This window comes from Arachis ipaensis, chromosome B03, assembly GCF_000816755.2.
Source record: "Arachis ipaensis cultivar K30076 chromosome B03, Araip1.1, whole genome shotgun sequence".
NCBI lineage: Eukaryota > Viridiplantae > Streptophyta > Magnoliopsida > Fabales > Fabaceae > Arachis > Arachis ipaensis.
In genome coordinates this window covers 130354800-130377902 of record NC_029787.2, presented here as the reverse complement: position 1 = coordinate 130377902, position 23103 = coordinate 130354800, and the positions used below count along the sequence as shown (strand labels likewise).

Below are 23103 nucleotides of genomic sequence, written 5' to 3'. Positions count from 1 at the left end.
AAATTAATCTTTAATCTATCGATCTAAAAAATATCATAAAAAATAAAAAAAAATATATCATTCATCTCGCATCCAAAAAAAATTAATCGCTTTAAATATCTATCTTTTTTTTTTTATATAGTGGGCGTGGGTGATTCACTAGTAAACCCTAGTGACAATAGTGATGACTCACTCTTCCTTCTTCCCTGTTATTTCCATTTTTCACCATAAAAGAAAATCAAAATTTCCAAACATAAATGAACTTATATGTAAAAAAAAAAGTAAATTGAAGACACAAAAAGATATGATTATTAAAATCTACTAGTACTATTTTGTGGCTTGACTAACACTATCAATGTATGAATATATTACTAATACATGATATATGAAGGTGATTGGTGATTTAGTATTCTCTTCAAATTACATGTAATAAATATTTGAAAGAAGAGAAATGAAAATATAGATTAGAAAGATAAGTGGTGAATATTTAAAACTAAAAAAATATGTATATAATAATAATAATAATTTTTATTTGAATTATATTATTTTGTTAATTCTGTTTTCTGTAGAACAGAAACGTAGAAAAAATAGAGAATGAAAGAAAAGAGAGAAAAAAATAAAGATGAAGAATGAGAGTGAGAGCGAGTGAGAGTTTGTTAATTTTGGAAGAAAATATTTTATTTTAATTGTAATAAAAAAATATCGGATTACATATTTTGATTTGTCAAAATTACTAATATAAAATATAAATTATATATAGAGTAAAAATGGTAGAAAGAAATAGAAAAATAGAGAGAGGTAGATGAGAGAATTTAGGAAGGGAGTTTATTGATTTTAGAAAAAAATATTTTCGCTCAATTTTAATAAGAGAGTGTCATGTGACATATTTGATTATTGAATTAGATAGTAATATATGATACATAATATAGGTATATTTCATTTTTAATTTTAATATTTTAATTTTAATACTTAAAGAATGTCATGTTGTACATTTTGATTGTCAAATTAGTAATTAGTCATTGATATTAATAATGATATATAAAATAGATAGAGTGGTTGAAGAAATAAGAGAGATAGAGAAAGAGAAAGGAAGAGGGAGGAGGGGAAAACTCTTTAATTTTGGAGGGAAAGCTTTGATTTCAATTGCAATGAGGGAGTGACATGTGTCATATTTTGGTTGTAAAATTAGTATGGAGGAGGGGAGAACTCTTTAATTTTGGAGAGAAATATTTAATTTTAATTGCAATGAGGGAGTGACATATAGCATATTTTTGTTGTAAAATTAATATGGAGGAGGAAAAAACTCTTTAATTTTAGAGGGAAAGATTTAATTAATTTCAATTGCAATGAGAGAGTGACATCTAGCACATTTTGATTGTAAAATTAGTATGGAAGAGGGAAGAATTCTTTAATTTTGCAGGGAAAGATTTAATTCCAATTACAATGAGGGAGTGACATGTGACACATTTTGATTGTAAAATTAAAAATATATAATAGAATATATAATAGATTAATAAGTGTCGGTTATATAAAGAATATAAAAAAATAGTTAGTATCATGTTTTTTTCTTTTTATTGTCTATATATAGTTGCACCTTCAGCCTTTATAAAGTGTGATTTTTCTATTAATACAATAGATACATTTCTCTCTTTTTTTAGTTTGTATACCTGAACCATCATTTTTCATTAAGAAATCTGAAGCTCAGACCATATTTCATCACAATGCGGTGAGCGTGAAGAAGCGGTAAATATTGCTAAGCGAGAATTGTGAACTTTGCCCCTTTCTTCTGTGATATCCATAGCAGATCGAGAAGCGAGAGTGGATAATCCAAAAAATTTGCAACTACAAACATTTTTTGTGAGTGATTTACAAAATCTCACGAGATTGATGAATCAACTTGTCATCCTTCAAACGCAAGTAGGGAGATCAACATTGAACCCGATTTAAGACCAGACAAGTCATTTCTACCTTTATCCAAAATAAAAGCCCAGGTTTATCACTAACTTAAACTCTTCTTACAACTCAAAATTATCACTCATGGGTGAGATCGGTTTGGCTATCCATCAAATCGAAGAACAAGTTGAGATTCATTGATGGAACCATTCCAAAACCTAAAAAAACTGCTCAACCTATGAAGCTCGGGACAGATGCAACACCTTTGTACCGTGATTGCATTCTTCTCTAAGTACAGAGATTCTTTAGAGTGTTCTTTAGTGTAATGTGACCTCGGAGTTTTAGAACGATCTCAAGCACAGATTCTATGAAGGTGATTTGTTTTGGATAACTGATCTTCAATAGGAGATGTTTGCGATGAAGTATGGAGATCTATCCATCACCGCATATTTTACTAAACTTAAGGAAATTTGAGAACTTGATGAGTTCAAACCAATCCCAGTCTATGCCTCTAGAACATCATTTTCATGTGGACTGAACATCATAAGAGAATATAGAGACCAAGACCATGCTATTAGAATTTTAAAAGAGTTAAATAAGCAATGTATAATAGAAACATCATAGATTATGATGCCACTGCTCAGTGTGAATGCCATCTACCCTTCGTTTTTGTAACAAGAAAGATAATCAACCAACTCAAATCAAAGTAAAAAAAAAGGGGTGCTGGTTAATGCTGTAAATGTTGGAGGAACTAGTAATGAAAACAATAGAAAATGGAAAAGTATATAGAATCAAGAGGTGATCAGTCAAAAAGTAAACAACTTAACTAATTTATAATTATATTTAATTAATTTTATTTGTTTTTAATTTATAATATTTGATATTAATTGCTTCTCACCCCAAAATTAAATTCTGAATGATACGTTGGAGAAATAGGGGTGGGGATCACGGAACTTCCAACAATCCCGATTTTTAGTATATAAAAAAATTTATAAAATATATAAAAGAACATCCATTTAGTATGAAAAAGAAACATTCTGATACTTAGTAGAAGAAACATCCTAATGCCTAGCGTAAGCACCATCCACGTAGAGATTTTAGATTCACCCAGAGACATTTGGCTGATTTTTTGCTGATACCCTCTTGGTTCCCTAGCATTGTTGATAGAAGATTTGGTAATGCAAAATTCTAGTATTACAAATCAATGTGGCAGAGGCGGACGTGACCGAAGCCGAGACAGAATCAGTGGTGGGAGAGGAATGATGAGAAGTTGTTCTCATTGCGAAAATGTTGGACACACCATAGAGACCTGTTACTATAAGTATGATCTCCTCCTCATTTGCAAAAAAAAAAAAATTTGAAGTAACAAATATGAACAATATGATTGTTACTGAGAAAACATGTGGAGATGGCAACACATCTGATGTGCATTCAACTCAAGAGAAGAATAGTAAGAGTTTAGACAATTTATTTTTTGAAGATAAAAAACAAGCCTTGATTTCTCTATTCTAGCAACATAAAGGTGATCCTGTTTATAGTTCTCTTTAAGCACAAGCCATAAACACAGTGATAGCTTTTTCAAGCAGGTATACATTATATTTTATCAATTTTTCACATCTCTTTACACAAATGATTAGATAATTAATATTGGTGTTACTGCATATGTTATTTTTTCTCTTCATACTTTTCACTCTCATCACATAATAGATCCTATATTAATTAAATATCCAAATAAAACTGAGACCACAGTAACAATTAGTGGAACTATAATTTTAACCCGTAATTTTTATCTTACAAATGTATTATATGTGCCTTCTTTTAATTTTAATCTCATATCTATGTCTGAAGCAACTAATTTTTTATCTTACCAATTCTTATTTAAGAATACACACTGTGAGATATAGTACAATCTTTTCTTGAGTATGATTGGTCGTGCTAGATAAAGAGATGGCTTGTATATCTTCAATACAGATATAACTTATGTCAACTTAGAAGCAAAGAATAGAGAACTAGTCAATACCAGCAATTCAGTTAGTGTTACTACTGTCACAGACACTATAAATTATGAAACTTGGTATTGTAGGTGAGGACATATCTCAATTGATAGGTTACAGAAAATAAAAAAGAGTTATCTTTTATTGTATATCCATTTAAAAATGAGCCTTGTGAATCATACCATTATGCAAAACAAAAAGATTATTTTTCATTTGAATCAAATAAAATCTATCAATTTATTTGATCTAGTGCAGATGAATATTTGAGGACCTATTTTTTCCATTTTTTTCTGGCCATAAATACTTTTAACAATAATAAAAGATAAAAGCAGATTCACTTAGCAATTTTTTATGAAAAATAAAAGTGAAACTCCATCTTTTATCCAATAATTTGTGCAACTAATTGAAACTCAATTTTAAACAAAAATAAAAAACATCAGGACTGGTAATGGAACTAAATTTATCATGAATTTATTTTATAAAAAATGGAAAATAATTCATCAGACTTCATGTTTTGAGATACCTCAACAAAATGAAGTTGTAGAATAAAAACATTAAGATATTTTGAATATTATTAGAGCACTTATTTTTAAGGTCCATATTTATAATTTTTTAGAGATATGTTGCAACACATGTTGTACATATTCTCAATAGAGTACCTAGTTCATCTATTCATAATAAAAGTCCTTATCAGATTTTTTTTAGTAAAATGTCAAACATTTAACACTTCAAAATTTTTGGATGTCTTGTATTTATTTTAACTTTAGTTGCAAATAGAAAAAAATTGGATAAAAGATTAAAATATAATTTTCTTGGATTTAAAGCAGAAATAAAAGGATTTTTTTGATAGACATTAATAACAAATAATTTTTTATATTTAAAAATATATTTTTTTATGAAAATTTCTTTCTATAGAATAATCAAGTTTCTCATCAATTTGAACATATTTTCAATTCTAATCAAGACACTAAGACTAAATTACATAATCATGATCCTATAAATATTTTTGATAGCAACACATTATCTTCTCATACTTTAGATTTACTTCTCATTCAACATACATTGCGAAAACACTCCTTCAAACATAATTGATGTTCAACCACAACCAACCTTACATATCTCTTTGAGTTTACTAGCAGTACCAGCATCACATACTAATTCATCATATGATGAAAACCAATCTAATCCTCAGTCCACTGATATTAATTCGCCTCCTTCACTAAGAAGATTTCTTAAAAAAAGACACAAGCCAAAATACCTTAATGATTATGAATGTATGCAAATCACTATTTCTGATAGCATAATTCAATCATTAATCACAAAATGATATCCTATTTTCAATTACTTGAGTTACAATTCTCTGTCATAATTACACAAAGACCTTTCTATTATAATTTTTACGAATCCAGAATCAAAGAGCTATGAGCAGGCTATTCTAAGTGATTGTTGGCAGAAAGCAAGACCTGAAAACTTATTACTCTACCAAAAGGGAAGCATGCAATCGGATGTAAATGAATATTTAAAATCAAGTATAATTATAACGGGACTATAGAGAGACACAAAGCAAGACTTGTGGCCTAAGATTTTACTCAAACACAAAGGTCTGACTATTTTGATACATTTAATCCTATAATTAAAATGATTATCCTTCGTGTCCTCTTAGCAATTGTAGCTAGTAAGAACTAGTTTATTCATCAGTTAGATGTGACCACTGCCTTTTTTATGGTGATCTACTTGAAGAAGTCTATATTAAGTTGTCCTCTGATTTAAATGCATCGCCAGGAATGGTTTGCAAGCTAGAACGATCCTTATATGGCCTTAAGCAAGCAAATTGTTAGTAAAATTCTAAGTTATGCTCTATCTTGATTGTTTCTGATTACTTACGACCAAAGACATATCATTCTCTTTTTACCAAATCTTCTCCAACAAATTTCACTTCTATTCTTGTTTATTTCGATGATTTGGTTCTGCCGGGGAATGACATAGAAGAGATCAAATGTGTGAAGATAAAATTCAACATTTTGTTCAAAATCAAGGATTTAGACAAACTAAACTTCTTCTTGGTCATGAAAATTGCAAGAAGCAAAAAGAAAATAGCTTTATATCAAAGGAAGTATACTCTTGATCTTCTAAAAGAGTATGATTTATTAGATTCAAAATCATCTAGCACATCTATGAATTATTCAATTCATTTCTTAAAGTCATCAGGAACATTATTGAATGATGCTAAGTCATATAGAAGACTCGTTGAAAGGTTGATATACCTCACTAATACCAGGCCTGACATAAGCTTTGCTGTTAGCAAGTTAAGTCAAATTCTAGATTGTTCCACAGATGAGGACTTCAAAGTAGCCTTATATATGTTGAAGTGCTTGAAAGGAGCTCCGAAAAAAGAATTACTGTTTGAATCTGTTTGTGACTTATCGCTTCGTGGTTTCTTAGATTTCGATTGGGGTAATGCCTGGATACCCAAATATTAGTGTCCGGGTATTGCTTCTTTTTTGAAAGATTTTTGGTGTCATGAAAAGTACAAAACAGCAAATAATTGCTCGATCATCTTCGGAGACAGAGTATCGAACAATGGCTCTTGCAATTTGTGAAGGAATTTGGCTTATGTACATATTGAATGACTTCAAAATCAAGCTACCAGGTCCTATGACACTATTTTGTGACAACCAATCTGCTAGATATATTACGGCTAATCCAGTATTTCATGAAAGGACGAAACACATTGAAATTGATTGCCATAAAGTTAGAAAAAAAAATCAAGACGGTTCCCTAAAATTCATGCCAATTTCATCAAAAAAATAACTTGATAATATCCTTACAAAGACACTTTCACCAAATCATTTTGGAGAGATATGTAGTAAATTAAGAATGTATAATTTATACACTCTCAATTTAAAGAGAGTTTATTAATGTATGAGTACTACTAATACATGATATATAAAGGTGGCTAATGATAGTGGGTATTATGAGACACTAATAGATGACAATTGTATAAAAAATATGAGAAAGTAACTAGTATTATGCTTTTTTCTTTCTTTTTAGTTATATATATAGTTGCACCTTTAACTTTTGTGAAAGTGTGATTTTTTCACTAATGCAATAGACACATTTCTATCTTTCTTAGCATGCATAACAAAACCTTTATTTTTCACTAAAAAATCAGTAGCTCATAATAGAATTCATCAAATACGACTTTAGTTTATTCTAAAAGGTTCACTACTTTTGGCGTGAATTACCAATTTAATTTTTAAAATGCCAAAATAAAATACTAACAAAATAGTCTAAAAAATATGTTTAATAATTTTGTAATATTTAATCTATATGTCACTACTAATATAGATATTGTTTGTATTTAAGGTGTTTGTTTGGGTGTTATTATATTGATAAAATTTTTTTAATAAAAAATATTTTTTTTATTTTTTAGTGTGTTTAATAAATTTTTAGTAATAAAAGTAAAAATACTAGAAAATAAAAAATATTNTAATATAAAAATTTTATCTAACTTAAGACAAAGCATTGGAGGACAAATTTTATTTTTAATTTTAAATAATTATTTATAGCATATGATCTCACAAATATTTCTATGTAATCTTATAAGATCCAAAATAAAATTAAAACTAAAACTAACATTGAAAATGCTCTTACATTAGATACAATATTTAAAATCATACTAATATCACTGAAAAAAGATCGTATCATTTTAAAAAAAGACCAATAAAATGCTGTTATTTTTTATTTGTATATCCATTAAACTTATTATATAAATATTATAATGTTGTTAAATTGAAATAAGACCAAACATTAAAATGATAAATTTCACTGAATGTCAAATCAATTTTTATAATATATAATCTCATAAATACTTATGTAATATTGTGTGAAACTCAAAATAAAATTAAGCTAAAATTAAGTATTAAAGATTCTCTACGTGTCTTTTATTTTTTGATTAAAAAAGCATGATATTCTATAGTAAGAATAAATTACAAATTTGACCTCCTAAAAAATTATTTTTTGATAAAATGACCTTTGAAATAATGAAATAGCATTTTAATCATTTAAAAATAATTTCAATTTGACAAAATATAACATTTTTTGTAAGTATCAAACAATTCTCACATTTAATCTAATTTTTATTAAATCAGTTGGAAAATTATTTAAAATATAAATACAAAATTCAAAAAAGAATTTGTAGACTATTATTTACAAAATTATTTTGAATTTTTATGCATTTATTTTTGAATCAAATTGCCAAAAAATATACTTAATATAAAATTAGAGAATTTAGAGAATAAATAATATTTTTCTAAACAAACCTTTTAAAAAAATATCAAAATCTGAGAAACACTTATCTGTTGCGGCTATTTTTTTTGGTAACAAATTAGAAGAGTGTGTTATGCATAATTATGGAGAATTGATGTATTTTTTGTAGGTATAGAGACAATTTTTTTTTTTTTAAATTAGAAACTACAAATGGAAAGCTCAAATTTGAATAGAGTAGAGAACTGAGGGTTGGTTTTGGGTGGGAGCAGAATAGTGAGGGTCAGTTTTGGGTAAAAAAATAAAAAATTCAGAAAACTCAAATTAGATTTGTTTGCATGTTTAAAAAATTTTTTAGTGTTAAAATACAAATCTGACCCTCAAATTTGTAAATTAAAAAAAAATAAAAACTATAAATCTGACCCTCAAATTTTTAATATCCATACAAAATAAAAATATACTAAGTTTTCACATTATTGAAAAATACTACTTGTACTACAATACAAAAAATAAAAAGCCAAGTGTTGCATTGCATATAGGACTTGTTTAGGTGAGTTTTTAAGAAAAGATATTTTTTTGAGTTATTTTTTTTAAAGATCTTATGAAAAAATAAAAGTAATTTTATGTTTAGTTTTTTCAATTTTTGTGGGGTATCTTTAAGGAGCTAACTGAATTTTAAAATGGCCAATAGGCAATAGAGAACCGATGAAATCATTTTGGATGAAAGCTCTTCTCTGTAGCTTTGATGAACACAAATTATTAGTACACGAAAAAGGCGCCTACTCTTTGACCTATTGGCTATTTTATTTAAGAGTGTATTCTCATTAGTCATAAAATACTTTTATACAAGAAAAAAAAAAATCATTTGTTTATCGCAATTAAACAGAAAACCGTGAAATAAGAAACAAATAGCACGGTCAAAGTAGGTCTGCTTTTTTCCCCTAAACACTCATTATATCATGATCCTTTTTTTTCCACTCTCTTTTATATGTCCACAACGCAATAATTAATTTTATGAATATGAAAACAGCATTTGTCATGCAGATGAATGTATGTTGGACATGAGTTGTTCCCATGATGATCCTCAATGATAATGAATTTGCTGGTCCCCTATTAAAAATAAACCCCGTTCATGTCTTCTATATATGGTCTATGGAATGGAGCTGCTACATCTTAATCCCATTTCAATTTTATTTGCTTGATGATAAATTAAAGGGGAGAATTATAAAAATAAGAAAGGTAAATAGTTTTACTTGGCAATTTTGTTTGAAAACTTGTGACTATTAAATGTTTGAATATGTCAGGGATATGCACATGATAATTATGAGATTGGAGGGTGAGGTGAGTGCAAACTGATTATATCCATATGGGGTTGGGAGATCGCAACCATAGGCACAATTAGTGACAATTATGTTTTAAAATACAAAAATTCCATAATCCTCGCCAAAAGGGAATAAACGTCACTATTATTATTGTGCTGTGCCTCCGAAAGCGAAGGAAAAAAAGATAACATGGGGTAGACAATGATGGGGATTCTCATGCTGCTGCATCAACTAGCATGCTAACTCTCCAATTTTGATTATGAAACTCGCCTTCTTGGATTCTTGGATGACCTGTTCTTTTGCATTTATTTTATGTTTTTGGGGATTTTGCTTCTTTATTTTAATAAATCTATATTGCATTGTCCAAAACAACAATGTCCCACAATAATAAATGAAACTGCTAACCAAATCAATCAACTTATAGTTATTTAGACCGCTAGATACTTTATTATTTGGGTCCTAATTATAGAAAAATAGTATTAAAAAACATCACATATTAATATTATTTCTTAAAATGAATGATGATAATGCGAAGTGTTAGTGAGAACAAGTTAGGCGATAAGCTCAACTTTTCTTAGCTATTTTGAGTTGTACTAAGAAAGCAAAAGATGTGATCTGATTTGATTATTGTAATTAATTTAATTAATTAACGTTAACCGAATGGTGCCTGAAAGGGTCATTTGCTTCTAATGGGAAATGAGATGTTATCCGTGTCATTGTCAAAAAGCGATGTTGTGACCTTTGGCAATTGCATTTCTATTCTGCAATAATCAAATTTGGTTGGTGATTTTCTGAAGTTTCATACCACTATTATTGGTCTTGGAGACCAATACATTATTACTGTTTGAGCAAAGTCCAAGATTATTCGAGAAAAAGAATAGTCAAAATATATCATTAAACTGTTAGTTACCCTATATGACAATACTTACTGACAGTAGTAACGTTTGTACGTATTCTACACAATTGGAACTGATGTCCTTTAATGGCTTTGGCTCGATTAATAACACGAAAGAACTTAAATGGTTGGTTCTTCGAAGGTAAAATAAATACATCTCTACTGTCCTTCCTTCTGAGTCCTGTCTAAAGGAAAGAGACTAGAGAGGGATCGTAAAAAATTTACTCAATTTTATTATTTATTATTTATTATTTATTTACTTGTTTTATTTTATTTTTTTAATAGAGAACCTGCTGGCTGCTGCCAGAAAGAACAGCTACCTCCAGATGCAAATCAACTAACATGTTGATACATTAACTAACAACCCTACATAAATAACTACAGCATCTATTTGGATTGCATCATAGTATATATGATTATATGGACATCTTGGTTAACGAAATCTTGGGCTCATGGACTACAACTCTTTTTTGTTGTAAGCCCATACACCTAAACACAAGTCTTACCAATAACAATCCAGACACCCTGAATCAATACCCAGCCCATAGAAAGATAAAATGAAAAAAAATATTTCAACTACCTCAGAGACCCCGCCATAAAAGGTTACTTGGGTGGTTCTGTGTCTTGTATTTTGTCCAAGTAAGTGTCCAAGATTTGAATTTTATCATCGTGTACATGTAGTAACACATTTTCTTAGTTAAGTTTTCAAATTTTAAGTTTTGCCTTAGTTATGAAAAGATTTTAAGACTTTTTTAGTTATTTTATCCTAAAAAAAAAATAGAAAATACTCAGTTCTCTTTAACTAAGTATCGAGAGTTCAATTCTTATCTTAATTATAAAGAAATTTTAAATTTCTGTCCTACCATATTTATATGCTTAATTACCTGAAGCTTATAAGTATTGAATGATTAATTCCATAAATATTCTCATGATTAAAAAAAAAATCCAAACTCCTATTTAGACATGTCGGTGTAATTGGATCGGATTAAGTTAGATTTGAATAAAAATTAGAACTAAACTGATCAAAATTGCTTATTTTTGGTTGAATCAATTGTCATATTTTTTGCGATTGTATCCGAATGGATCTGAATCGAACCATTTGCATTCGAGTTAGATCGATTCAAATAATCGGATACTCAATCAAAATTAACTTTGTGAAAAAAATGAAAAAAATTTCTATAACACTAAGAAATGAATATAGAAAAAATTAGATGAATTACCGGTTACAATTATTTCTTTTGGTGGCTTAGAAAGATTAAAATTAGGATTAGGTTGGTAAAAGTTATATGTATGTATGTATTTTATTTTTTGAATGGAAAAGTATAGGTAGACAATGAAAATACTAAACAATGTGAATAATTAATATATCGGATGTTCATTTCACTAGATATACGAATGGTTATTCTAATATTAAGATTTAGGTGGATAATTTAGAGGTATAGTGTGTTTTGATTTAATTGGTAGTTATTCATATTATTCAAAAAAAATTAGTAGATACCTAGTATAACCTTTTTTGAATATAACATTTTGAATAATCGAGTCAGGTCAGGTTCCACATCCTCAATTCCGATATTGGAACTGATTATGGTCGGTTATGATCGTATCATACTCGATTAGACCTGATTATCTATCGGCTATAGTACCTATAATAATTGGGTTCAGATCGAATTAAATGGAGTGATCGGGCTACTTGTACCGCTTGCACCCTAGTTCACTAAACTGGTTGTTGGAAGTACTATAGTAAATATTTTGGAAAGGTGAACGAGGATCAGCAACAAAGACCAAATAATACAATGGTGTTGGATATTTGTTCCAATTGGTCCAAAATCTATTCACTACAGCTTCTTTATGAGGAGTATTAGGGCTTAATTTGTAGCCATCAAATAGTCATCAATAATGATTTTAATAGTATGAGATTTGTGTGAGATTTCATCCAATAGCTCACTTTTTCTTGTTGGTTACATACTGGTTAGAATTTGAAAAAGTTGTTGGTTCCTAAACTTTTCCTTTAATTCTTAAGATTTCATAATCCTACTTGGCACTGTATTTTATGCGACAACTTTAATTTTTTGCCACTTCACTTTCTAGTGTGCATTTGCAGAGAAAAACTTGACACAAGCCTTAGTTTTTTATTTTTTCTTTTTCTAACTGTTTCCTCCAGAAAAAGAGAGATGGCAGCTACAACATGCTGTGCTGTGTTAAACGGGTTGGGATCTTCCTTCTTATGTGGAGGAAAGAGGAGCTATACCCTTCAGGCTGCTCCCATTGGAGGCAAAGTTGGTGATGTTTTCGCCGTTAGTCTCACAAGACTTGTTGTGGCAGCAGCTGCTATACTGCACCAAAGAAGTCATGGATCCCTGCTGTCAAAGCTGGTGGTAATTTCATTGACCCTGAATGGCTTGATGTCTCGTAAGTCCACCTATATCAACAATGTTGCAATTACATTGGTTCTTTCTTTTATATGCATACCGCGTACCAGAATTCTCTCTAAAACAATACTAATCATTTAATCACAAATAGTTAGCAAATTGCATTCCGAAATTGAACCTCATACTCGATCTTGGCTTTTTAGTAACTGTGGTTGCAATTGCAGGCTTGCGGGTGACTACGGTTTTGATCCACTAGGCCTAGGCAAAGATCCAGCATTTCCTCAGATGGTACAGACAGAGAGGCTGAGCTCATTCATGGGAGGTGGGCAATGGCTGCAGTTCCATGGTTTGTGGCTGGTTTTGGTTCTCTTTTGGGGACACAATTGCTTCTCATGGGTTGGGTTGAGAGCAAGAGATGGGTGGAAAATCAAGGATGGAGATTACATTGCACACAGAGAGAAGCTAGAGAGGCTGAAATTGGCTGAGATTAAGCATGCTAAGATAGCTATGTTGGCTATGCTGCACAAGCGAAAACACCCCTTGGTGCCCTAGGCTTGTAAACAAATATGAAAGTCTTCAAATTCTATGTTCTACTCTTGGATGCATTCATCTTTTAAGTTATAACAGAGACATTATCTCATAAATATACTTGCAATAAGGATACTTGAAAGGTGCATGTTGGGCCATGTTTGTATGTAGCAAAATTCATACTTTGAAATGCATACAAAAATAAGCCGACTATGTTCTTCCATATAAAAGAATATATGGTAGCAAAACAAAAGTAAAAAAAGTGCTGAGAAGCCTGAGAGAAATGCAACAAAGTCAACACCATTTTGATGGAGGTTTCTAGGATTATTCGCCACCAGAGCCAGTAGCCATCAAGAACTCACCCTCGCAGACAACTTCGCCTCCAACATAGGCCTTCCCTTCCATCTTTGCTATTCCAAATCGCTTTTGCAGTTTGATGAGTGTCATTCTCATAACCAAGGTGTCTCCTGCAATCACCGGCTTCCTAAATCGCACCTTATCTATTCCGGCAAAGAAGAAATTCTCGCGAGAACCTCCCACCTCGGGTTGCAGCATAACCAATCCGCCAACTTGTGCCATTGCCTGCATCACAATAGTCCAATGCAACTTAAAGCATGATTGACTACAACAACAAAAATCATAAGAGATATTAAGGTGATAGTGTTTGTAATCAACTAATCATACTTACATCATATTGATTAAGCAAGAAAATGTGAGTTAGTTACCTCAACCATGAGGACACCAGGCATGATAGGCCTATCAGGAAAATGTCCAGGGAAGAAGTTATCGTTGATGGTTACATTCTTGATGGCGACGGCTGAAACTCCAGGGTTGTACTCAATAACTCTGTCCACTAGTAGGAATGGAAACCTGAATACAAACGTACAAGTGTTGAATCCAATGGTAATTAACAGGACGATATAATGAAACAGAAAAGGCAAGTACCTGTGTGGGAGAATGTTACGAATCTGATTGATGTCCAAGACGGATGGAAATGCAGGGTACCCTGCAACAAACAAATCCATGATTAGAAAATGGGAAAATGAGAGAAGGTAGAAATGGAGACATACTTAATTCAATAGGGGCGTCTTTGTAGTCATTTGGAGCGTGTGAAATAGTAGTGGAAGAAGAAGTGGCGGCGGAGAGAGTAGGGAGGGGGAGTGATCTGGAATGGGAAAAGCGGAAGGAAGAGATCTTAGGCGGAGAAGTGGGAGAGAGGAAAGGTATGATGGTGGTGTTGGTGAGGGAGAAAGAAGAGGCCATTGCCATTGAGGGGGGTGGTGATGGGCACTGAAAGAGAGTGCAAATGAAATGCATTTAGTAACGCCAGAGGCGATAATAACAAGGACGCATCTGCAACTGTAACTGTTTCTGTTGGTTAACATGACGGACTCTCCAATGTTGTCACAGTTATTTTTGGATAATCACTTCAATCCTCAACCTCTTTTTATTAGTCATAACATTCCCAATTTGTTCCTAATTCATTTTTTAGTTTTTTCAAATATAGGATTTCTTTTTTTCAATTCACAATATCTCTCGTTATAGGAGAAAATAAAACATGAGAAAGATTTTTGGATCTGGATTCTCTCCGAGAGTCTGGTGAGTCTAATTTGAGTAATTTCATTGGTTTGTTGAAACGCCCAAATTTGAATTGAGTTGCAGAAGAGGGTACAACGCCATTAATGTTGGCATAACACGCATGGCATATGTATTTTCCGAAAGAAATTAATGATGATAAAAAAATTTGATCTCATGTTTAGTACTATAATTAATGACGATGATGGTAATAAAGCAAGGAGCTTTTCACCTTAGTCAAGTGTAATCCAGTTTCTCTCTCTCTCTTTCTCTCTCTCTCTCTCTCTGAAATTCTCTGCCCCGTTTCCACTTTCCAGTTCAGTTTTCAAAAGAGAGACCCAAAACGACACAGTTTCACGGAGAGGAGCGAGGACTGAGGAGGAGCAAGGACACTCCCCTAACCCCTAACCTCCCTCCACCATGGACTTCCACCATCACAACAACCACCACTCCTCACCGTCGTCGTCCAACTCCTCATCCACAGCCACCGTCACGACCACGCAAAACCCTACCTCCGACGACCCTATGCACTCCTGGTGGGAGTCCGTCTCCAAGGCACGCTCTCGCATCCACGCCCTCGCTGCCATCCTCCCTTCCTCCTCCGCCGAAGCCCTCTCCGCACTCGCAGATTCCGACCGCCCTGCTCTCTCCCTCCTCTCCTCGCCCGCCGCCTACCTTCCCTCGCCGGCTTCGAAGCCGTTCTACTCGCCATCTACGCCGCTGAGACCAAATCCCGTGCTGGCAAACCCTTGCTCGTCACGATCCCCGACCTCTCCCAGCCCTCAATCTACCACGCCCCCCTCCGGAAGCCCTCCGCCGCCGTCGACAGGCCCTCCTCTGTCGGCGTTCTGTCGCCCCCGCTGGAGCCGCATGTTGCCATGAAGTCAACGAAGAGGGCCACTATCGTCGGCACCGCGCTACACTGCTACTACGCACAGATCTCGCAGATGCCGAGCTGGTCGAAGCTCGAATTCTGCCGCTTCGCCGCCGGGTGGGCAGGACAGGACTGCCCTTGCCGAAGTGAACTCGATCACCGCGACGAGACTGCTATTGCCAACGGGCATGGTGCAATTGGGAGCTCCGAGATTGAAATTGAGGAGGTGGCTGAAGAAATGGGGAATTTGAATTTGCAGATTCAAAAAAGTGATTTTGATTTGGATTCCAATGGGGGTAATGGTGAAGGGGCTCATAAAGGTGATAGGATCCCTTTGCCGTGGGAGATTCTACAACCGGTTCTGAGGATATTGGGGCACTGCTTGCTGGGTCCTTTGAACCCTCAAGAAGTGAAGGATGCTGCATCTTCTGCTGTCAGGTCTTTGTATGCAAGGGCTTCTCATGATTTAGTGCCTCAAGCCATACTTGCCACCAGGAGTCTCATTCAGCTTGATAACAGGACTAGGGAGGCTGCCAAGGCAGCTGCTGCCGTAGCTGCCGCTGCAGCAAATGCTGCCACGACTGCCAGTGCGAACTCTTCCTCGAATTCTAACACTCCCACTAAACCCAAGAAACCTGAAATTCTACTGGTTTCCAAGTGATTGATTGACTTGGTGCCTTCCTGTGACAATTTGAGTGTGAAGATAACGGTTGCTGTATAGTATGTATTGGTTTAGCCGATCAAGATCAAGAGGACTTTGTGTACCTTAATACTGTAAGCGGAATTCAGTTTCTATAATAGAATCTTCATAGTTAGTGGTGCTTTCTTTTTTCATTATAATCATTTATTTTTTTTTTTTATTTCTAAGTTCAGTAACTTATATATACTATTTTTTTTCTCTCAAGTGATTAGTTAGCTGTTTTAACCTTTGTTTCTTCTTGAAAGTATAGTTTGCTTCTCCAGTGCTGTTTGTTTGATTGTAATTCTAATGCGCTTGTTTGGGTAATATCTATGTGATGTGCGGTTCTGTCTTTCAATTGTTGTTGTACTCTATTAAGATTGAGGAAATTGAATTATTCTTTATGATTCATGATTTGGTTGTGGTTAGTTTTGCTGGAGCCTGCTCTTAGTTTCTCACGTTCTGTACATGATAATGCTCTTTTTTTCTGATGTTAAAATGATGAATTAACCCTGCTGCAGGCATTGGCTTTAAATATCAAATTCTTTTATGTCTTTAGCATCATTCACTTCAAATTTTGAAGGTGCTCTGGAGAAGATTATTGTGGAATTTGATGATTTGAAAGAACTAGTTTACTGTGATATTCGTAAGATGAAATGATCCTCATGATGGTTAATGCGTTAATCGAACTCCGCACTTTGTATTTATTGCGTTCCTAGTTGCGTCAGGTTCAAATGAACACATGGTTTAACTACATGTTTATACTGAAAGTAGTAGCTTCAATTTGCTCAATGTAGTTGTTAATCTGTCATCGTTTTAAGTGTTATACTTTTGCATCTCGAATTGGGTGCATTGTCATGCATGTAATCGTTCTTCTAGATTCCAAAAAAAAAAAGAGTATACTTGGGTCTTCTTTAGTAGCTGAATATCAAATTGAACAAGAATGTGTCCCCTGTGTGTATTTGACTTTATATGTCTGTTTTATTGGTGTTTGGATAGACCGTATGGATAAGATGCTAGTGAAATGAAAATATCCAGGTTTTTTTTTTTGTAGTTGCCTGAGTTGAGAATGCATTGCTGATATGTGCGATTTAACCATGTAGTTAGTTAGTTATTCAGTTACTCCTGCATACTTTTTGTTAATACTTACATGAAGGTGGGAAGGAATCTAAAAACTGTGCTCTCAAGGAGCTTAAGAACTTGTAGGTTACTTGGCTCTAAGGTTTACTTGAAATGGAGTTGAAAAGGCAAGTATTTTATTCTTGGAACAAGTCATCTGTATTCTACGTACATTTTATTTTCATGATATCGAGATTATGAGATGATTTTATTTATATAATTGGTTGATTCAGCGCAAATTAAGATTCCATAGATTTCGATTCTTAATAGTTTAAGCAGGGTCTCTCTCGTCCTCTAATTCGCTCCACACGTGTTGCCTATCCAAATAGAACGCACTATAACGAATGAGTGCGAGTGTTTTGACTTTTGAGCGACCTTGGGGAATGGGAATACAAATTGAAACGTTGACTATAACCTTTGTCTATGAATCACTGTTACTAACAAATCAAACCAATCATCACACACATACACAGAGTTTGTGCAAGTTGACATGACCCTCTATTATTCGAGAGTTTCTTATTTTCTATTTTGCATACGCTAACCTTTACGTTTACGCTTGAAGATACTCGTGATCACAAAAGTTGATGAAAAAGGAAAGCCATACCAAAGATACATAAACCACAACTGGCTGATGCCAAGCTAGCCTATAGAAAATAAGAAAAACACCTTCTATATATATTATAAAATTAATTAAAAGCGGAGCATTTCTTGCGGATTTCACCTTCAGAACCTGTCTTGACGCCAATGTTGCTCATCTTGACCATAGAATTTCCAAAGTCAACATTAAAGGTTAATCCAAGTGAGTACCTCTGCACAAGTGCCTTTGTGGAAGGATCAGTCCACAGTGCCTGATCAGATTGCAGAATTCCCCTGCCCTTCTTCACATTATTAAAGTAAGATGTGTCAAATTTGGTTTGGCTACCATTATCTAGAGGCACTCGCTTACTAGCTCCACCATTCTGAGGGCAAAGTGCTTGTAACTGAGGAAGAAATGAAGGGTCAATGGTCGGGTCAGGACCATTTGTTTCGGTGAAATTGTATAGCCTTATGCTCAAAAGCCCACAACTTGTAGTGCCAATGGTGTGTCCACCTGTTCATTTTCACAAAATCTCATTCGTTAAGGCAGTGTTTGGTTGTTGTCTCAAAAAAATAGAGACATTGACACAAAGACACAAATACACATGAACATAAAAATACACAAATTTTATAACATGTTTGGTGATAATACACAAGACACATGTATTTAATTCCAAAGTCCATTTTATCCCCAAACTAAAACAACTCAAGTGTTAAAGATAAAGGACAATGGCTGGAATTTTAAAAAATAATTAAGGATAGAATTGAAAAAATTTGTGTCTCATGAGTTGTGTCTTAGTGTCACAGCTTGAAAGAAATACACTAAATACATGTCTTTTATGTGCATATGTGTGTGTCTTTTAAAATTTTATGTCTCAACAAACAAACGGTATACACTTACCACCGTGTCCATGTCTATGATGAACATAGACATTAACCAAATGGAGCCTAATTGAATTCTCAAAATGCAATCGCTATGTCACACTCAAAGGTACAAAAGTAAGACATATACCAACAAGGGTAACAAGGTCTTTTGTGTCGAGACCCAATGCCGCAAACTTCTGTTTCTGCAAGTCAACAGAGTCAGTCGGTCCCGGCAACTTATTCACATCCGAGTTACGTGACACTACGCCGTCTCTGCGTCCAGTTGGCACTTGCCAACTAACTCCACCACTCTGCATTCTCGTAATGGCAATTAACACACGATATAATCAGAGTGCATCTAGTTAGTTAGTTATAGCGATGAGTTAGTTACCAGAACAACGGAATCACGGGCAGCAAGGGCAAGGATATCAGCACAAGACACCACATTAGGGCAGGCAGCCTCCAGCTGCGTCTTTGCATCATCAATGACCTCAAAGCCTCTGAGTGCAAGGTTGGGTACCGCACTCTTCTCGGTGTTGTTGCCATCAACGAGGACGGAACCATCACAACCTTGAACAAAGCAGTCATGGAAGTGCATCCTCAGCAGCCCCGCAGCCAAAGTAAGGTCAGAGTTAAGATGAGACTCAACCGTCGACCTAACAATGGACTCCGCTCTAGGGCACGTACTGGAGTAGAACCCTACACGCGTCCCTTGCCCATGCACGCTGTTAACAGCCCCCAATGAAACCAAACCAATCACTACTAGTAGATAGAAACCACCGTCCATTTAGTGATGAAAATCAAACAGTTTCGGTTTAATTTGTGACTTGCATTGTGAGGAATGCATGGTATTTATAGTCAAAATTAGGAGAATTTAGTAAGCAACAATAGAGGTGCAAATAACGTGTGAAAAACATCACGAGCAGCAAGCTAATGTAAGTGGGAGGGCTCACACTACTGTTTTGTTTTGTCCATTTGATGGCTATGCTACCTTGCCTTAGTGGAACAAAATGCTTCAATTCCGCGTCAGGGTTTTGGCCTTCAACGTATGGGTCAATGGAGAAAGAATCTAACCATGCCAGTGCGCTTAATTAGAGTAGGGTAAGATTTCTCCTCCCTAATCTATAATAAACCATTCTTACTTAGGATTAGCACAGATTTATCGTTTTCTTATTAAAAGATAAACGGATCTTTCGCTATTCAAAACATCATTGTCTCCTTAATCACCAACGTCCATAGTGTGATAGTAATCTATATAAAAGATATAAATAGATCAAAGCAAAATGTATTTTTGTGTATAAAATTTTCTAACTTTGTGTCTGCGATATATTTGTCCTGGCCAGTTGCTAGGGAGTATTATGCGCACTCACACTTCGCTTTCCTTTTAGCTATTATGGATGAGAATGGTAACCATTTGCATAGTGATAGTGCCACCAATAATATCCACCCCTACACCATATACTAGCCAAGTCAAAGACGAAGTTTTATGGAAGTAGTAACCTGTGGAGGATAATGTATTAGGGTAGGGAGGATAATGTATTAGGATAGGGTAAATGATCAAATTCCTTCTTGAAAAATTATTCATTATTTTTTAAATTATTTTTTAGGATAGAGAATTAATTTGGTTTTATACTAGGCAGATTTATTACTGAAGTAATATACTTATTAAGAAGGATGATAGAGAAGTATCGTAGCAATAAAAGGGATCTACATATAGTGTTTATTGATTTGAAAAAAACGTATGTTAGAGTGTTAAGGGATGTCTTATGGAAGGTTTTAAAAAGGAAGAAACTAAGGATCGCATATATTCGTGCAATTAAAGATATCTATGATGTGGTTACAACTAGCGTGAAAATTGAAGGTGGTGTGACACCAGAGATCATCCTTAATTAAGTCCATACATTTTCACATTAGTCTTGGAAGTACTCACAGAGCATATCCAAGAGCTTGTATCATGGTGCATGCTTCTTGCTGATGATATCGTCCTTATGGGAGAGTCAAGAAAAGACTTAAATAAGAAGTTGGATTTATGGAGAGAAGCTCTAGAAGTGTATAGTCTGCGCATAAGCCGTAGCTAAACGGAATGTATAGAATGTAAGTTCGGTTGCCGAAAGAGAACCCCTAATACAAAGGTGAAGATTAGAGAAAATATCTTACAAAAAGTTAAAAGTTTTAAGTATCTTGGGTGCATCATATAGGATAATGGAGAGATTGAATATGATGTAAATCATATGATCTAAGTATGTTGGTCAAAATAGCGGAATGCGTTTGGTTTTATATGTGACAAAAAAGTACCTTTAAACTTAAAGGTAAATTCTATCGTGCACTGCTATCAGACCGGCTATGCTTTATAGTACAGAGTGTTGAATGGCCAAAGGAGAGTATGAACATAAGTTAAGCGTGACAGAGATGAAGATGTTGAAATGAATGAGTGGCCATACGCGATTGGATAAAATAAGGAACGAAGAAATAAGGGAGAGAGTTGTAGTAGCACCCATTGTGAAAAAGGTGGTAGAATTGCGTCTCAGGTGGTTTGGACATTTGAGAAGAAGACCGACAGAACACTCAATCAGGAGAGTGGATGAAATGGAAGATGGACAAGTGGTGAAAGGCAGAGGAAGACCTATAAAGACCATCCATGAGGTGGTCAAACGAGATCTACATGTAAACGGTCTCTCTGTAGACATGATACATGATAGAGCTCAATGGCGTCGTTTGATTTATGTAGCCGACCCCACCTAGTGGGACAAGCTTTGTTGTTGTTGTAAAGTTAGAGAGAGAGAGAGAGAGAGAGAGAGAGAGAGAGAGTTGAAGTAGCACCTATTGTGAAAAGATGGTAAAATCGCGTCTCAGATGATTTGGACATGTAAGAAGAAAACTGACACAACACTCAGTCAGGAGGTTGGATGAGACGATGGAAGATAGACAAGGGATGAAAGGCAAAAGAAGACCTAGGAAGACTATCCATGAAGTGGTCAAACGAGATCCACATATAAACGATCTCTCTAGACATGATATATGATAGAGTTAAATGGCGTCGTTTGATCCATGTAGGCGACCCCATCTAGTGAGACAAGATTTTGTTGTTATTGTTGTTGTTGTTATTGTTGTTGTTGTAGTAGTAGTAGTAATTCTCAAAAGATTTTTTAATCAAATTCATCTTTTAAAAATTTTAAATTAATCGTATTAGTTTTTTTTGTCATTTTTTTGTTGTTGATGGTACCAAAATTTATTAATGTGGCACGTTAAATGATACTATAACATATATATAGGAGTCTTAATCTACTATTAATAAGATAAATTTATGAAATTATATCAAATCAAAACCTAATTGAGGAGAGAACTTGAGACATTAGAATTCTTTAATTTGGAATTGATTTGATTTAATTTCATAAATTTATTATGTTAGTCATTAATTAAAATTATTATGTGTGTGTTTTGGTGTCATTTAATATGTCACATCAATAAATTTTAATATTATTAGTAACAAAAGTGTTAAAAAGAATAAAATGACTAACTTAATATTTTTGAAAGACATTTTAATTTAAAAATATTTGAAAAATTAATTTAAAAAATGAATAATTATTTTAATCTAATGTATTATCTATAGTCGTCGTAAAGTCTTATTGGCCTGGCCATTGCATTTTCACTAAATTGTTTTTATATACGATGAAAGAATGAACTTAATTTTATATATAAATAGATCAAAGGAAAATATATTGTGTATAAAAATGTTCTAAGTTTTTGTCTTGCGATATTTGTCTTGGCCAGTTGCTATTGCGACTATTATGCATGCGTGCTCACACTTCGCTTTCCTTTAGCTATTATGGGTCATGGGATGACAACGGTAGCAATAGTATAGTGCCACCAATAATATCCTTCCCTATACAGTATCAGTATACTAGCTTAGCCAAAGACAATAGTTTTATGTATGTACGTCGTAGTAGCCAGTGTAATAATGAATTATCAAAAATGTTTGGTTCACCATAGAAAATTAGTTTAAAGTAGTATAAAATTATTTTATTTTATACTTTTTAATTATTATTTATCTTATTTTATATTTTTTATTTTATTATCGTTAAAATAATTGAATAATATTAAATATAATAAATATATAATTTTAGATATTATAAATATTAAAAAATAAAAAAATTTTATATTATTATCTAT

At 33.3% G+C, this 23103-nt stretch overlaps 3 protein-coding genes, 2 long non-coding RNA genes and 1 pseudogene across 5 annotated transcripts; 4 read left to right on the top strand and 2 right to left on the bottom strand.

Moving 5' to 3' along the window:
* LOC110269849 lies at positions 10243-11065 on the top strand. The gene is made up of 2 exons (XR_002358605.1): positions 10243-10491; positions 10635-11065. It is a non-coding gene; the product is annotated as an uncharacterized LOC110269849 (long non-coding RNA).
* On the top strand, positions 11787-13381 carry LOC107633880 (annotated as a pseudogene).
* Positions 13365-14624, bottom strand: LOC107631623 (3-hydroxyacyl-[acyl-carrier-protein] dehydratase FabZ). The gene is made up of 4 exons (XM_016335116.2): positions 14317-14624; positions 14192-14252; positions 13972-14116; positions 13365-13828 (listed from the first exon to the last, which is right to left on the bottom strand). The coding sequence occupies exons 1-4, from the start codon at positions 14561-14563 to the stop codon at positions 13571-13573; spliced, it is 711 nt and encodes a 236-aa protein (XP_016190602.1). The 5' UTR covers positions 14564-14624; the 3' UTR covers positions 13365-13570.
* Positions 15054-16785, top strand: LOC107631625. Its single transcript, XM_016335118.2, is given in 2 exon segments — positions 15054-15488; positions 15491-16785. Coding segments are annotated over 2 exon segments (1113 nt in total). The 5' UTR covers positions 15054-15241; the 3' UTR covers positions 16357-16785.
* On the bottom strand, positions 17898-19789 carry LOC107631624 (cationic peroxidase 2). Its single transcript, XM_016335117.2, has 3 exons — positions 19325-19789; positions 19082-19244; positions 17898-18583 (listed from the first exon to the last, which is right to left on the bottom strand). The coding sequence occupies exons 1-3, from the start codon at positions 19718-19720 to the stop codon at positions 18180-18182; spliced, it is 963 nt and encodes a 320-aa protein (XP_016190603.1). The 5' UTR covers positions 19721-19789; the 3' UTR covers positions 17898-18179.
* Positions 21380-22035, top strand: LOC110269848. The gene is made up of 2 exons (XR_002358604.1): positions 21380-21604; positions 21943-22035. It is a non-coding gene; the product is annotated as an uncharacterized LOC110269848 (long non-coding RNA).

Bases quoted from the DNA above. Each gene is read 5' to 3' on its own strand.
- LOC107631624 (XM_016335117.2), bottom strand. From the start codon at position 19,720: ATGGACGGTGGTTTCTATCTACTAGTAGTGATTGGTTTGGTTTCATTG. The intron at 19,245-19,324 runs GTAACTAACTCA...ACGAGAATGCAG, and splicing joins CCCGTGATTCCGTTGTTCTG to AGTGGTGGAGTTAGTTGGCA. The intron at 18,584-19,081 runs GTATATGTCTTA...GAAAATGAACAG, and splicing joins AGACCTTGTTACCCTTGTTG to GTGGACACACCATTGGCACT.
- LOC107631623 (XM_016335116.2), bottom strand. From the start codon at position 14,563: ATGCATTTCATTTGCACTCTCTTTCAGTGCCCATCACCACCCCCCTCA. The intron at 14,253-14,316 runs GTATGTCTCCAT...TGTTTGTTGCAG, and splicing joins AGACGCCCCTATTGAATTAA to GGTACCCTGCATTTCCATCC. The intron at 14,117-14,191 runs GTACTTGCCTTT...GTTTGTATTCAG, and splicing joins CGTAACATTCTCCCACACAG to GTTTCCATTCCTACTAGTGG.